Consider the following 14470-nt stretch of genomic DNA (forward strand, 5'->3'; position numbering starts at 1 on the left):
CAACTGACTGATAAGGGAGATAAGTATATATTCTTCCACAGCAGTTATCACCATAAATTCACATTACTGTATCCAGAAAAATACAGGAGATTAGTCTAAGGGCAAGAGATGTAATCTCTATGAAAAGGAATTTCATCCCAGAGACAAATGCTACTTCTCTCTTTATTTTTTAAGTGGCACAAGTCTTTCTCTATCAGGAGTTCTCATGGAGCCAATCACTGGAGAATGATTTAGCTGCAGAATTTGGACTTCAGCAAGCTACAAAATAAGCCCCATGGAAGATTATTTTGCTTTAAGTATGAGAAATAGACATACCCAGTTCAGAACCAAAATGACTCTCAGTGCTGGTGTTCCATCCAAGGCAAATCAGCCTCTGAATCATCTAACAGGGAAGGTCCTGACACCTGTAAGTTAATAATCGAGCATCATAAATTCTCAGTAACTATAAAAATCCCATTCCTCCCCAAATCCTAATTCCTGTTGTTCAAATATCAAATGTTTAGAATTAAGCATTCATAGCTCAAGCTGCTTGCACAGAAGACAATGATGAAGTGATGTTATTCTTTGACCTCTTTGTTGACACATATGTTAAAAGATACTTCTGATATGCCAAGGTAGTCTAAACCCACTACAACCCCTCTCTCCCAACTATTACCAAACAAATAAAAACCCTTTAGGAAAAATATTAAAAACAACTGAAGATTAAGGAGAGGAGTCAAAAGTTGGCAATGTGACCCTTCATAGAGGGTAGGTTTCCAATTTTGTTTTTTATTCCTGGGGCTCTGCCCAAAAGGCAGGTCCTTGTCTCAAAGTAGTGAAGAAGTGCAAGAGGCTCAAAGTCTGATAGAAACTCCTTTGTTACACCAGAGAAACCAGGAAAAGGGTCCCTGCGGGAGGAAGTATCAGGAGAAGGGAATGGTCCTGGAGGGAACAGATTTAGAGGAGGGGCCCCTCCCATGTATGTAGACCCTCAGCAGCTCAGCCCAGTTCCTGAAGCATGCAGGCATGGGGCAGCTCCAAATCAGCACAGCAAGGGCCGGGAGAACTGAACTGAGATGTCAGTGACCTGCACGAGGCTCTAGCTAACCCCCTGAGCCACACAAGCAAGGACAGATGCAAATTAGCATATCAGAGATGTAGAGAACTGAGATTTGAGACACTTCTCATTAAGAGATAGGGCAGAATTGAGAGTGTGAACAAAACCTGGATGACTGCCTGCTGAAACAGAAACCTCAACATCCTCTGCAGGATTACAACAGGACCCAGAGGCCACACAAGGTGACAGTCACAGTTTCCAGACATGATCAAAATTAGTGGCTATAAAAAGATGCAGAAATCTGTGATCAATTCTCAAGGGAACAAGCAATCGACAGATACCAATCCTGCGATGGCCCAGATGTTGGAATTTTATGAATTTATTAGGTAAGTTGTATGAATAGATAGAGAAAGGCAGAGAGACAGATAGCTTTAAAAATGTAATAAAACTATATTAGACGATGTAAAGGAAAACATACTTGAAATGAATGAAGAACCAAGAATCTTAGCAGAGAAATATAAGCCCTAAAAAAGAACCAAGTGAACATTTTAGGACTTAAAAATACAGTAATTAAAATTTAAAAACCTCCCTGGATGGGCTTAATAGCAGAATGAAAATGACAAAGTGAATGGTCAAAGAATTTGAAGCTAAATCAATAGAAATTACCTAATTGACCAGCAGATATTTTTTAAAAATTAAAAATGAATAAAAATTAAAAAAAAAAATTAAAAATGAAAGATCTCAGGAATCTGTTAGAAAATACCAAAAGGTCTCATATCAATGTCATTGGACTCTCAGAAAAGAAGAAAGAGAGAAAGAGATTATGGCACAAAAAATATCTGAAGAAATAATGATTAAAAACTTCCCAAATTTGGTAAAAGGGGTAAGTTTACAAATCAAGAAGCTCAGCAAATGCCAAACAGGATATGCTCAAAGAAAACTGCTTAGATGCATCATATTCAAACTAATGAACACAAAAATATAAATATAAAATCTCAAAAGCAGCTAGACAAAAATGAAACATTATAACCAAGTGAACAATTCAAATGCCTAAGAATATCCTACCAGAAATCAGAGATCAGAAGATATAGGGATGATGTCTTCATAGTCCTGGAAGAAAAAATTTTTAAAAAGCAACCTATCAACCATAATTCTTTATCCAGTGAAAATATACACAAGGAATGAAGGCAAAATAAAGTCATTCTCAAATGAAGGAAAACTAAAGAGTTTGTCACTCATCAGATCTGCTCTGGAAGGAATGCTAAAGAAAGTTTTTCAGGACACCTGGATGGCTCAGTCTGTTAAGTGTCTGCCTTTGGCTCAGGTCATGATCCCAGAGTCCTGGGACAGAGACCCACATAGGGCCCCCTACTCAGGGGGAAGCCTACTTCTCCCTCTGCCTCTCCCCCTGCTCATGCTCCCTCTGCCTCTCTAATAAATAAATTTTTAAAAGATTTTATTTATTTATTCATGAGAGACACAGAGACATAGGCAGAGAGACAAGCAGGCTCCCCACAGGGGCCCAATGCAGGACTCAATCCTGGACCCTGGGATCATGGCCTGAGCCAAAGGCAGACGCTCAACCACTGAGCCACCCAGGCAACCCTAAATAAATTTTTAAAAAAGAAAGCTTTTGAACCTGAAGAAAAATTATACTAGAAAATAAAACTGTAATGTTTAGGAAAGAAAGAACAACAGAAACGGTAAGTGATTAGGTAAATACAGAAGACTACTTTTTTTTCCCTAAATTGCCTAAAATATTTATGACTGTTTAGAGCAAAATGTAAGACCTAATATAGTGGGATTTTCAATGTCTGTAAATAAAAGACATATAATTCTAACAAAGTCCACATTGAAATAAAAAGAAATATGTTTGCAAGTGTTCTACATTTTATAAGAGGTAGAGTATTTACATAGACTATGAAAGATTAATTATTTATATTGCAAACCCTAGAGCAATCATTAAAAATCATACCAAAAAATCCCCAAAAAGCCAATACTAAAAATACTCAAATACAAAAGAAGACTGGAAAGGAATAAACAAAAAACAAAACAAAACAAAACAAAAAACAATATAAAGAACTAGATCTTATATCTATATAAGATATATAAAAATATATGTATTTATATAATATATAGAGCTAGATCCAGACATATCAATAATCACATTAAATGTTAATAGCCAAAGTATTCACTAGCAGGCAGAATTCTGAAGATAACCTCCTAAGATTCCTGACTCTGCTTAGTCAATTAAACTAACTTAACTATGGCTATGAAGCACTTTACACATGAAATTAATGTTACTAGCCAGCTGACCTAAGATAAAAAGATTATCCTGGCAGGCCCAATGTAGGCCTGGTAAGCCAATTGCATGCACTCTTGAAAGCAGAAGAATAAGTGAGAGATGAGGCAAAAGGGGAGGGAATAGAGGGTCAAAGAGTAAGAAGGATTTGACCACCATTGCTAGCTTTGTAGAGGGAGAAGTAGGCCACAAGCCAAGGAATGTGGGTAGCCTCTAGAAGCTGACAACAACTACCAGGGGTCAGCCAGCAAAGTAACAGGGACTTTAGTTCCACAACCTCATGGAACCAAATTCTGCCAACAATCTGAGTGGGCCTGGAAATAGATTCTCCACTAGAGCCTCCAGAAAGAAATGCAGCCCTGTTGACATCTTGATTTTGACCTGTAAGACTCAAGGAGAGAAGCATCTGTGCCCGGGTGTCTGACCTATGGGAACTGTGAGATAATAAATTAAGTTGATAGTAGTTTATCAGCAGCAATAGAAAACTAATATACATTTCAGTTAAAAGAATTGAACTGACAGAATGGATACAAAAGAAAGATCCTACTTATAGGAAACACTATAAACTTAGAAAACAGTTTGAAAGTAAAAAGTTATACTATGGAAACAAATAAGCATAAGTAGGCTGGAGTGGCTATTTTAATCTCAGATAAAATTGACTTCTTGGCACAGAGCGCTAAAAAAGATAAAGAGTGACTTTTCATAATGATAAAAGGAACAATGTATCAGGAAGACAAAAACAATTATAAGTGGATATGTACCTAATAATAGAGATTTAAAATACATGAAACACCCTTTCAAGAAGATGGCGTGGAAGGCGAAGAAGGAAGCCCCTGCTCCTCCCAAAGCCTAAGCCAAAGCAAAGGTTTTGCAAGCTAAGAAAGCGGTGCTGAAAGGCGTGCACAGTCACAAAAAAAAGAAGATCCGCACGTCACCTACATTTCGACGACCCAAGACCCTGTGTCTCCAAAGGCAGCCCAAATATCCTCAAAAGAGCGACCCCAGGAGAAACAAGCTTGATCACTATGCCATCAAGTTCCCCCTAACTACTGAGTCCGCCATGAAGAATATAGAAGACAACAACACACTTGTGTTCATTGTGGATGTCAAGGCCAATAAGCATCAGATCAAACAGGCTGTGAAGAAGCTCTATGACATTGATGTGGCCAAGGTCAACACTTTGATCAGGCCTGATGGAGAGAAGAAAGCATATGTTCGACTGGCTCCTGACTATGATGCTTTGGATGTTGCCAACAAAATTGGGATCATCTTAACTGAGTCCAGCTGGCTATAAATCTAAATATAAATTTTTTCACCATAAAAAATACATGAAACAAAACCAAACAGGTATAAGAGAAAAATAAATAATTCCACAGTCAGTAAAAGAGTGTGACAACACTCTTTCAGGAACTGATAGAACAAACCAACCAACCAAAAAGTCATTAAGAACATAGAAGATCTGAAGACACTATCAACCACCTTAATCTAATTTCACATTTATAGTAGTCCAACAACTGAAGAATACATGTTATTATCAAGGGAACAGGTTCATTCACCAAGGTAAGCCATATGCAGAGCCATAAAACATAGCTCAATGAATCTAAAACAATCAAAATCAAGAATAAAAATAAAAATAAAACAATCAAAATCATACACAGTATATTCTCAGACCACATGGAATTAAATTATATCAATAATAATAAAATACTAGGGAAACCCCAAATATCTATTAAACAACATATTTCTAAGTTAATTCCTGGGTTAAACAAGAAATTACAAGGAACTAAGAAAATGTTTGGACTGACTATGATGAAAATACAACATATCATAATTTGTGGGATGAAACTTAAATACTGCTTAGAGAAAAAAATGTGTAGCTATGTGCATACATGAGTATATAACATGTGTAAGTACATAGGATATGGGCGAGTGGAGACAGATTGCATGGATTATACAATACTTCACTTACAAAAATGTATCTTACAGATGTTCCAGAAGTCTATAAAAATAGACTTTTATAAATGTTTGTGTTAGGCACAGAAACAAAACAGTTCAATGTATTGATCCATACCATAGAGAGTCCAAGGCAAGTCACAGCTTCTGCCAGAAAGCCTTTGGCTTTTAGTATCCTGTTGTTTCTCTTCCCAATCAGATTTTCCACACATAAATCCATCTTATTTTGGTACTAATTTGTGTTTTTCACCACATCTACTTTCTCCTTTATTGTATTTTAAATACAACTGGGAAATGAACAAGTGAATTAGGAGTAAAAATGCAGGACCAGTTTATAAGAGGATTTGTTGACAAGAACAAATAAAAATTTTGAAGTATGACGGCCACCAAAGCCGTCTTCCATTTCATGAAACTAGATTTGGCTATTTGATCCCTGGAAAGTGGTTTTGAACAACAGTACATTCAGAAAACAAGTGAGGAAGTTTGAACCTTTAAAATCCACATTAAATTTAAGTTTAGAAGTAAAGAAGGAATTTATTGAGACTCTGTAGTTCCTAAAAGTACAATGTGTGACTGTAATTAATCTTTACACAATAGGAATTTGCTTAGTTTTGATTATGTTACTGCAGAAATTGTTGGCAGGAGATAAGGCAAAGTATAGCAGTTGATAAATCTGTTTCTCAGTATCACTGGATAACTGACTCTGTAATGTGTTGCACTCCCTTGTTTGTAGAGCTCTTCAAAATTATTTAAGGGGTCCTAGTAGAAAAAAGCATCCACATAGATATGAAGGCAACATACAGGGGCTGTCTAGGAAACAGGAATGCTTCAAATTCAAAAATGAGGATGGAGAATTAAAAACCATACAAAAGTTGCCCAGCATCAAGGAGATGTGAGAAATCTGTAAGTACAATGATACATATCCAAAGTTTATAACCAATTATGGGGGATCCCTGGGTGGCGCAGCAGTTTAGCACCTGCCTTTGGCCCAGGGCGCTATCCTGGAGACCCGGGATCGAATCCCACGTCGGGCTCCTGGTGCATGGAGCCTGCTTCTCTCTCTGCCTGTCTCTGCCTCTCTCTCTCTCTCTGTGTGTGACTATCATAAATAAATAAAAATTTAAAAAAATGTATAACCAGTTATGTTTGGCTCAGAAAATTTAAAAGTTTGCCAGTTTTCTTAATCTGAAAATGAGTGATATGACTGTTGTCGAAAAGCAGCAGAAACATAAATATTCTGAAGAATTATGAGAAATTACAGAAAAATAATAATACATGGAAGAACCAGTCCTTAACGTGCATGGAGTGGATTGTCTTAGGGAAAATGCCAAATAGAGGATACATTTTAAAAGAACGAAAACAATTCAAGGAATGAAATATGAGTTATAACACTGGGGTTAATGCAGTGAAATACTATAAATTGCCACAAAAGTCATACAAAAGCCATAGCTAGTCTGCACGAGCGCATGTGCGCACGCATACACACACACACACACACACACACACTTTTTAATCTATAAAAAACTGATGACCGTAGGTAGAAAATGTCTATATAAATATATATGTAATAAAGGTACCAAGTGCAATGAACAGTAAGACAAACTTTAACAAACAAAATGCTATAGATCCCACCAGTAAACCTGCCTCATCCTTAAGAGCAAACCTTCCCTAAGCTACTGTAATAAGGAAGTATGAGACCCAAGTTCTCTCCACCTAGAGAGGATTTCGGTACCTGATGTAATGTGATACTGGGCGTGTGCAAGTCAATGGTGGCCAGAGAAGGAATTCGAGATTCTGAGAGACTTTTGTTCTCTTTCCTTATTAATCTGGAATTTCGAGCTAAATAAAAATAACCGTAAACATAGTTTAAAAATTAGACATTTTAGTTTCTCTACATTCTGTATCTGTCCCTTATTGTGTACTCAGTGTACATATTTACTTACACAAGTCTGTATATATATTCACAAACAAAAATATGTAAAGCTACTATAATTTTTATTTTTAATATTTTGTAAGCTTATTCAACATATGCTTTCAATAATGTATACAAAAAGGCTGAAAAAGTGGGCAGCCCTGGTGGCTCAGCAGTTTAGCGCCGCCTTCAGCCCAGGGTGTGATCCTGGTGACCCAGGATCCAGTTCCACGTTGGGCTCCCTGCATGAAACCTGCTTCTCCCTCTGCCTGTGTCTCTGCCTCTCTCTCTCTCTCTGTGTCTCTCATGAATAAATAAATAAAATATTTTTTAAAAAGGGCTGAAAGGGATCCCTGGGTGGCACAGCGGTTTGGCGCCTGCCTTTGGCCCAGGGCGCGATCCTGGAGACCCGGAATCGAATCCCACATCAGGCTCCCAGTGCATGGAGCCTGCTTCTCCCTCTGCCTGTGTCTCTGCCTCTCTCTCTCTCTGTGACTATCATAAATAAATAAAAATTTAAAAAAAAATAATAAAAAGGGCTGAAAAAGTAAAGGCATTATAAACATACCTATCCCTTCCAAGGCTCTCAGTTCAGGGAGATGATTATAGTTTAGTTCAGGCAAACGGACATCTGTCTTGGAGTATTCTCTTCTTTTCTTATTTGTCTGAAGTAGGCTCTTTTCACTAGTGACCTAATAACAGAATGATTAACAAGTCAATTAGCTTCCAGGTAAGCTTGGCCTCTTTTTTAACTTCTGTATTGATATCCTGAACTTTAGGAATTTAAGAATAACACTAAACTTCAGAAGTCCTGCAATGAGCTTTTTGAGTTTATTTGGATGTTTCTGCTTGTTCTTTGAATAGAGTAAGTGCTAAGGCTCTTGGTTCAAATCAATTATGAAATAATTAGCTCGGGCAGCCTGGGTGGTTCAGCGGTTTGGCACCTGCCCTTTGGCCCAGGGCGTGATCCTGGAGACTCGGGACCTAGTCTGGCATTGGACTCCCTGCATGGAGCCTGCTTCTCTCTCTTTTTTTTTTTTTAATTTTTTTTTTAAATTTATTTATGATAGTCACAGAGAGAGAGAGAGAGAGGCAGAGACACAGGCAGAGGGAGAAGCAGGCTCCATGCACCGGGAGCCCGATGTGGGATTCGATCCCGGGTCTCCAGGATCGCGCCCTGGGCCAAAGGCAGGCGCCAAACCGCTGCGCCACCCAGGGATCCCTGCTTCTCTCTTTTTCTGCCTGTGTTTCTGCCTCTCTCTTTTTCTCTCTCTCTGTGTCTCTCATGAATAAATAAAATATTTAAAAATAAAATAAAATAATTAGCTCAAAAAACTATCTGTAGGGACAAAAAATAATGAGTTTAAACTACTAGATTTACGTATTTAAAGAGTGACAAATAAAATACATAAGATATGTTTGTAATAATACTTTATTTGCATCTTGGAATCAGAGCATGAGCAGGAGAGAGGGTTAGTGGTCTTCAAACTTGATGTTGAAGAAAGTTTAGGCTTAGCTCTGCCTCCATTAATTCTCAAGAAAAGATTCAGTGTGTCTTCTCCTCACTAATCTCCACCTCCTGTTTTGACTGCCTCTTAAAAATAAGGATAAACAGGAATAAGATCTAAAATTAACAGCCAGCCTTGATTATGCAATGCCTGAAAGAAGGCTGATATCAATTCCAGCAATGTAGTATTGAGCCAGCTACTGTGAAAAGCCTTGTTGATCAAAGTAATCTTCCAAAGTGGACCAAGAATGTAAAACACAAAAGTATCTACAAAGAAATCAACAGGGTATATATTAAAAAAAAAGAAAGAAAGAAAGAAAGTACTATGGTTATAGAAATTTTGGGCCAAGAATAATGAAAAGAAAAACATAGATAATGCCCAAATCATGAGAGGTATGAAAAGAAGGTTACATTTTTCAGCCTGAGGATAATGAGAAAGGTAGAGGAGGGAAATTTTTTTTTTAATTTTTATTTTAATTTTTATTATTTTATTTTATTTTATTTTTATTTTTTTTTATTTATGATAGTCACACACAGAGAGAGAGAGAGGCAGAGACATAGGCAGAGGGAGAAGCAGGCTCCATGCACCAGGAGCCCGACGTGGGATTCGATCCCGGGTCTCCAGGATCGTGCCCTGGGCCAAAGGCAGGCGCCAAACCGCTGCGCCACCCAGGGATCCCTAGAGGAGGGAAATTTGGGAGAAAAGTACTCCTTTGGGAATACATCCACACCTCCCATTCCCTGGCAGAAGAATTCATTCGCCACATTCCTTAAGCATCTTCTATATACTAGACACTAGTATAGTATAGCAGGTGTGGGTGTGGGGTAGAGCTACAAGGAAATAAACAAACAAAACACATATTCTTGCCTTAGAAACTTACATTCGAGTTGAAGAAAGACAGATAATATATAAATAAGTGAATATAGAGGCTATTAGGTGTATGCAATAGGAAAAAATTAAGCAAGAGAGGATAGAAAGTAAAGGGAGACAAAATGAGTTCAAATATTAGGGAAGACCTCACAATAAGGCTTCATGTAAGCCGAGGAGCAGACAAGAAAATTCTTAGGATTATCTGGAGAAAAAATATTCTGAAGCAGAGGAAATAACAAGTGCAAAAGTCCAAATGTAGGAGCATGTCTGGTCATGTTTGAGGAATGCAAGGAAATCAGTGGGTTGGAGTAGATTTTGATCAAGAATGAGAGTAGCCAGAGTGGAATAGTGGGATGGTGAAGTGGGTCAATCAGGGCCTTAGAGGTCTTGTTAAGGACTTTGGTCTTTACTCAGAGATGACAAACCAATGGAGGATTTTGAGTAGAAGAATAGTTTAAGTTAACTTTAAAAAGAAGCATTCTGGCAGTTATGTTGACCATAATAACACTCCTCTGAACCTTCAGAAGACCTCTGTACCTCGTACATGCTTCCACTATTATAATCTGATGCTGTTTGAATTTGTTGATCCTATATTAGACCATGAGCTCCTTGAAGAGAGAGAGTTGATTTATTCATCTCTGGTGTCCCACACATAATACATAATCAATAAATATTTGCAAATGAATAAATAGAATACTTTCACCAAAAATCTGGTGTGAGCGGGGTACAATATCTTGTCACCTACTCTACAAAAGAACTGATTACCAAGTATTAAGAAAATTTACTGTTACCAAAAAAAGTAAAACAGATGTCATTTAAATAATACCTTATATTTAAACTTCTAGACTTGCAAAACTTATTTAAACTCTAAGACCTTCACAGACTTTTACATTTATGATTATGACGGGTTGGGATGATATACATATAATTAAGATTCCACTTTATGATGTATATCCAAATAAAATTCTCAGTTCTCCCACTATTATATTTAACATTAGTAGAAGTCTAGAAATGACTAATGCTTGCTCTTCTACACTGGGAATAGTTTACTTACTGATGTGGTCACATTAATATTATAAATTCCTGATGGAGAATGTTTATTTGGTTTAACAAATGGAATATAATACTTCTTGGTTTTGTCATCCACTCTGTAACAACAAAAAATTTAAGTTAGAACAAGCAGTAATTACTTCTCAAGCACAAAATCAAAACCAGGGGTGCATGGGTGGTTCAGTGGTTGAGGAATCTGTCTTTGGCTCAGGTCGTAATCCCAGGGTCCAGAGGCTTCTCCCTCTGCCTGTCTCTGTCTCTGTCTCTCTGTGTCTCTCATGAATAAATAAAATCTTAAAAAAAAAACTTTGAAAAAAAAAAAAAAACTTTGGTTTTTGACACAAAACCAAGTGACATGCAGTTTAATCACCATTTAATGCCACCTATTCTTAAATATAAAATGAGAACAGATGTGGTGGAACATTCTGTCTTTCACCACTACCCTCAGGCCTCCCACCTAGCTCCCAACTCCAACCAAATAAATCACTCTCCTTCCAGCAAAATTTCCAAAATAGCTTCTTTGTAGCACCAAATGCCCACAGCCATACCATGTAGCAGCAAACCCTTAAAACCAATTATTTCTTTCATTATGATAACCTCCTTCCATGTTTTTAGACTAACTAGTTGTAGACTTTGTTCATCTTAAACAATACAATCATACTTTCTTAGTACTCAGGTGAATTTTTTTTAAATCAAATCCTAACAATTTTCATCACATAGGGCAAAATTCTTTTGAAACAGAACCCTGACAAGAATGAAGATCACCCAGAAACCTGAAAGTAATATAATGTGGCCGAAGTGACAAACACTTGCAATTTGCAAACATACCCTTAAACAACACTTTGTTCTTATTTTCCTAATTCATACCTGTAACTCTGAACTCCTGGGATAGTCACAATTCCAGAATTAATACTGGGAGCCACTGCGGAAAGATTGTGTGCAAGTGGGGGAATTGCCACGCCTGGATTTCTGGTGTGATCCATACTGCCATTGCTGCAATCTCGGAGGCTTGTAGAAGGCACTGTTTTGATGTTGTTCATCCCATTGTCAGGGAGACTGCTGGCATTTGAAGCTCGACTGACTTTTTCAACTTTTTCTCCATCCATTTTTGATCCTTTTATTTTAAATACCTTAGAATCTTTAATTTTGGGATCAGCATTGGTATCCTAACCATTAATAAAAATGTTGATAATATTAATGATCTGAGGAGAATGAAAAAATCACCTCTTCCTATAAAGAATTTGTCAACTAAGGCAGAATTCCATAAATATCACCTATGTCCCTGTTTTCTTTATTTTATCTATTGAATTAAATTAAACCCAGGATTCTTGGTCAGACATATATTTACAATAAAAATACAATTCATAGAGGACCTGGCTGGCTCAGTCAATGCAGCATGCAACTTTTGATCTCAGGGTTGTAATTTCGAAACCCACATTGGGTGCAGAAATTACTTAAAAATAAAAAATATTTTTTAAAAAGTGCAATTCACACTGGCTCTGTGCTATATGTGTGTGTGTGTGTGTGTATACACATATATAAAATACATATATCAAATTTATGTATCTTTCAATAGAAAAAATGTGAAAGAGTCAAGTATGCCCATGTTTGTTCTTATATATCTAAAGAACAAAAATTGAAATATAAATTGAGAATTCCTTTTTCTTTCAGTTCACTTGAGAAAATGGGAGTAGGTTGGCAGTGAACTTGAATTACCTCACCAGGAACAGATTCTTGATAACCTACCTGTAAGTAAACTTCAAATAAATTAAATACCCAAGTCTCAGTTTTAAAATGTTCTACTTTATACAAAATTTTTAAATGATAATTTTCTCTTCTATCATTTAAGGAAAGCAATGAATACATGCATGTGTTTGTATCCATGTGTTTATGTGTGAGTACATGTGTCTAAATGTTCTTAGATGAATGTGATTTCCTGACAAGACTTATTGCACAGTCTGATACAGTTTGATATGCAGTAGGCACTTAATACATGATACCTTAAGACAGTTTTTTAAAAGGTAATCTCTAGAGAGAAGATACATTTTTTTACAACTAATCTAAAAGTTAACAACCAGTTCACTGCTCAGAAAACTTTTTTTATCTTTATTTTTTTCCTCTAAAAATTTAAAGATCTATGAAATCTAAAACTTAATACACACTGGGTGGTCCAGTCAGTTAAGCATCTGCCTTCATGATCTCAAAGTACTGGGATGGGGCCCACAGTCAGGCTCCCTGCTCAGCAGGAAGTCTGTTTCTCCCTCTGCCTGTCCCTAGCTCCCCCCACCCCCAACCCCGCCCCTGCTTGTGTGCTCACATGCGTGTGCGCACATGCACATGCATGCATCTTCTCTCACTCTCTTAAATAAATGAATAAATATTTTTTAAAAACACTTAAATATACATTAAGACATCGACATTTACCTGTACCACAAGTGTTTTTCTCTCTTCACCTAAGGAATCATCCTTTTCCTTTTCCTTCTTTCTGTTTTGGGGTTTTTTAGATAAAGAAATATTTCTGGCATCTTTCTGTACTTTTTTTAACCGTAATTCTTGAGAAAATCTACATAAAAATACATTTGTCAATTCAATAAAATTGTATAAAATTGTATAAGATCTAGAAAAATCATTTTCAAGATGTTTTTAAAAATTGAGTATTAAACTGGACTATGTTATTTAAAACAAGAAAAATTATGGCCTAAATTATCAGTACTCAAAAGGTAGTCTGTGGAACCCCAGAAATCCCTGAGAACTTTTCAGGAGGTTCACAAGATCAAAGCTATTCTTATCTTAATACGAAAATAACTGCTTTTTTGCTACCTTAACATTTGCACTGATAGTATGTGATAGTGGGTAAAATTGCTAGCACCTTATCAAGAATCGAGGCAAGTGACACCAAATTGTACTAACAGTTACTGTATTCTTCATTCACACATTCTCAGTTAAAAAAAAAAAAAGGCAGGGTTGCCTGGGTGGCTCAGTTAGTTAAGCTTTCAACTTTTGGTTTCAGCTCCGGTTGTGATCTCAGGGTCCTAAGATAGAGCCCTGCATGGGGCTCCAGGCTTGGCAGGGAGTCTACTGGAGATTCTCTCTCCTTCTCTCTCTGCCCCTCCCCTCCCCTGCTCATGCATGCTCTCTCTCTCTCTCTCAAAAAAAAAAAAAAAAAAAAAAATCTTTAAAAAAGAAAAGGCAGTTTCATTTAAGAATGTCCCTTATGAAATCTAAACCTTTGAATAGGGATCCCTGGGTGGCGCAGTGGTTTGGCGCCTGCCTTTGGCCCAGGGCGTGATCCTGGAGACCCGGGATCGAATCCCACGTCGGGCTCCTGGTGCATGGAGCCTGCTTCTCCCTCTGCCTATGTCTCTGCCTCTCTCTCTTTCTCTCTCTGTGACTATCATAAATAAATTAAAAAAAAAAAAAAAAAAAAAACTTTGAATAGGGGATCCCTGGATGGCTCAGTGGTTTAGCGCCTGCCTTCCACCCAGGGGTGATACTGGAGTCCTGGGATCGAGTCCCACATCAGGCTTCCTGCATGGAGCCTGCTTCTCCCTCTGCCTCTCTCTGTGTGTCTCTCATGAATAAATAAAGAATATCTTTTAAAAATATTAAAAAATAAACCTTTGAACAGATATCTTTTTTTTCATATTCTGTGTGAAGAAGAGAATATGCATAAAGCACCTCTGCTATGAACCAAAGTGCAATGGCTGTCTTAAAAAAAGGAACTGTGTGATTATTTGAAATCCAAACTAAACTAACCACCGTTTTCATGGAACATTTTTACTTGAAAGAAAGACGAACAGAAAACTACAGTTATTCAGGCTTGGAGTATTCTGCAGACA

At 37.2% G+C, this 14470-nt stretch overlaps 1 protein-coding gene and 1 pseudogene across 4 annotated transcripts in view; one reads left to right on the forward strand and one right to left on the reverse strand.

Moving 5' to 3' along the window:
- The window catches only part of CDKL2 (cyclin dependent kinase like 2), a 48752-nt gene that overhangs the window by 3265 nt on the left and 31017 nt on the right, over nucleotides 1–14470 (reverse strand). For 2 of the 4 annotated variants that reach the window (XR_012023413.1, XR_012023414.1), the window contains exons 8-14: nucleotides 13056–13194; nucleotides 11499–11797; nucleotides 10636–10729; nucleotides 7772–7895; nucleotides 7024–7130; nucleotides 5410–5578; nucleotides 316–404 (exon numbers count right to left, since the gene is read on the reverse strand). Coding sequence is in view for 2 of the 4 variants with exons in the window: in XM_072810625.1 (XP_072666726.1) it covers nucleotides 339–404; nucleotides 7024–7130; nucleotides 7772–7895; nucleotides 10636–10729; nucleotides 11499–11797; nucleotides 13056–13194 (829 nt within the window). In the remaining 2 variants the exon portion in view is untranslated. The remainder of the gene's footprint in view (nucleotides 1–315; nucleotides 405–5409; nucleotides 5579–7023; nucleotides 7131–7771; nucleotides 7896–10635; nucleotides 10730–11498; nucleotides 11798–13055; nucleotides 13195–14470) is intronic. The other 2 variants (XM_072810625.1, XM_072810626.1) reach the window with 1 other exon arrangement.
- LOC140623889 (large ribosomal subunit protein uL23 pseudogene) lies at nucleotides 4144–4663 on the forward strand (annotated as a pseudogene).

Source organism: Canis lupus, chromosome 33 (genome assembly GCF_048164855.1).
Source record: "Canis lupus baileyi chromosome 33, mCanLup2.hap1, whole genome shotgun sequence".
Taxonomy (NCBI): domain Eukaryota; kingdom Metazoa; phylum Chordata; class Mammalia; order Carnivora; family Canidae; genus Canis; species Canis lupus.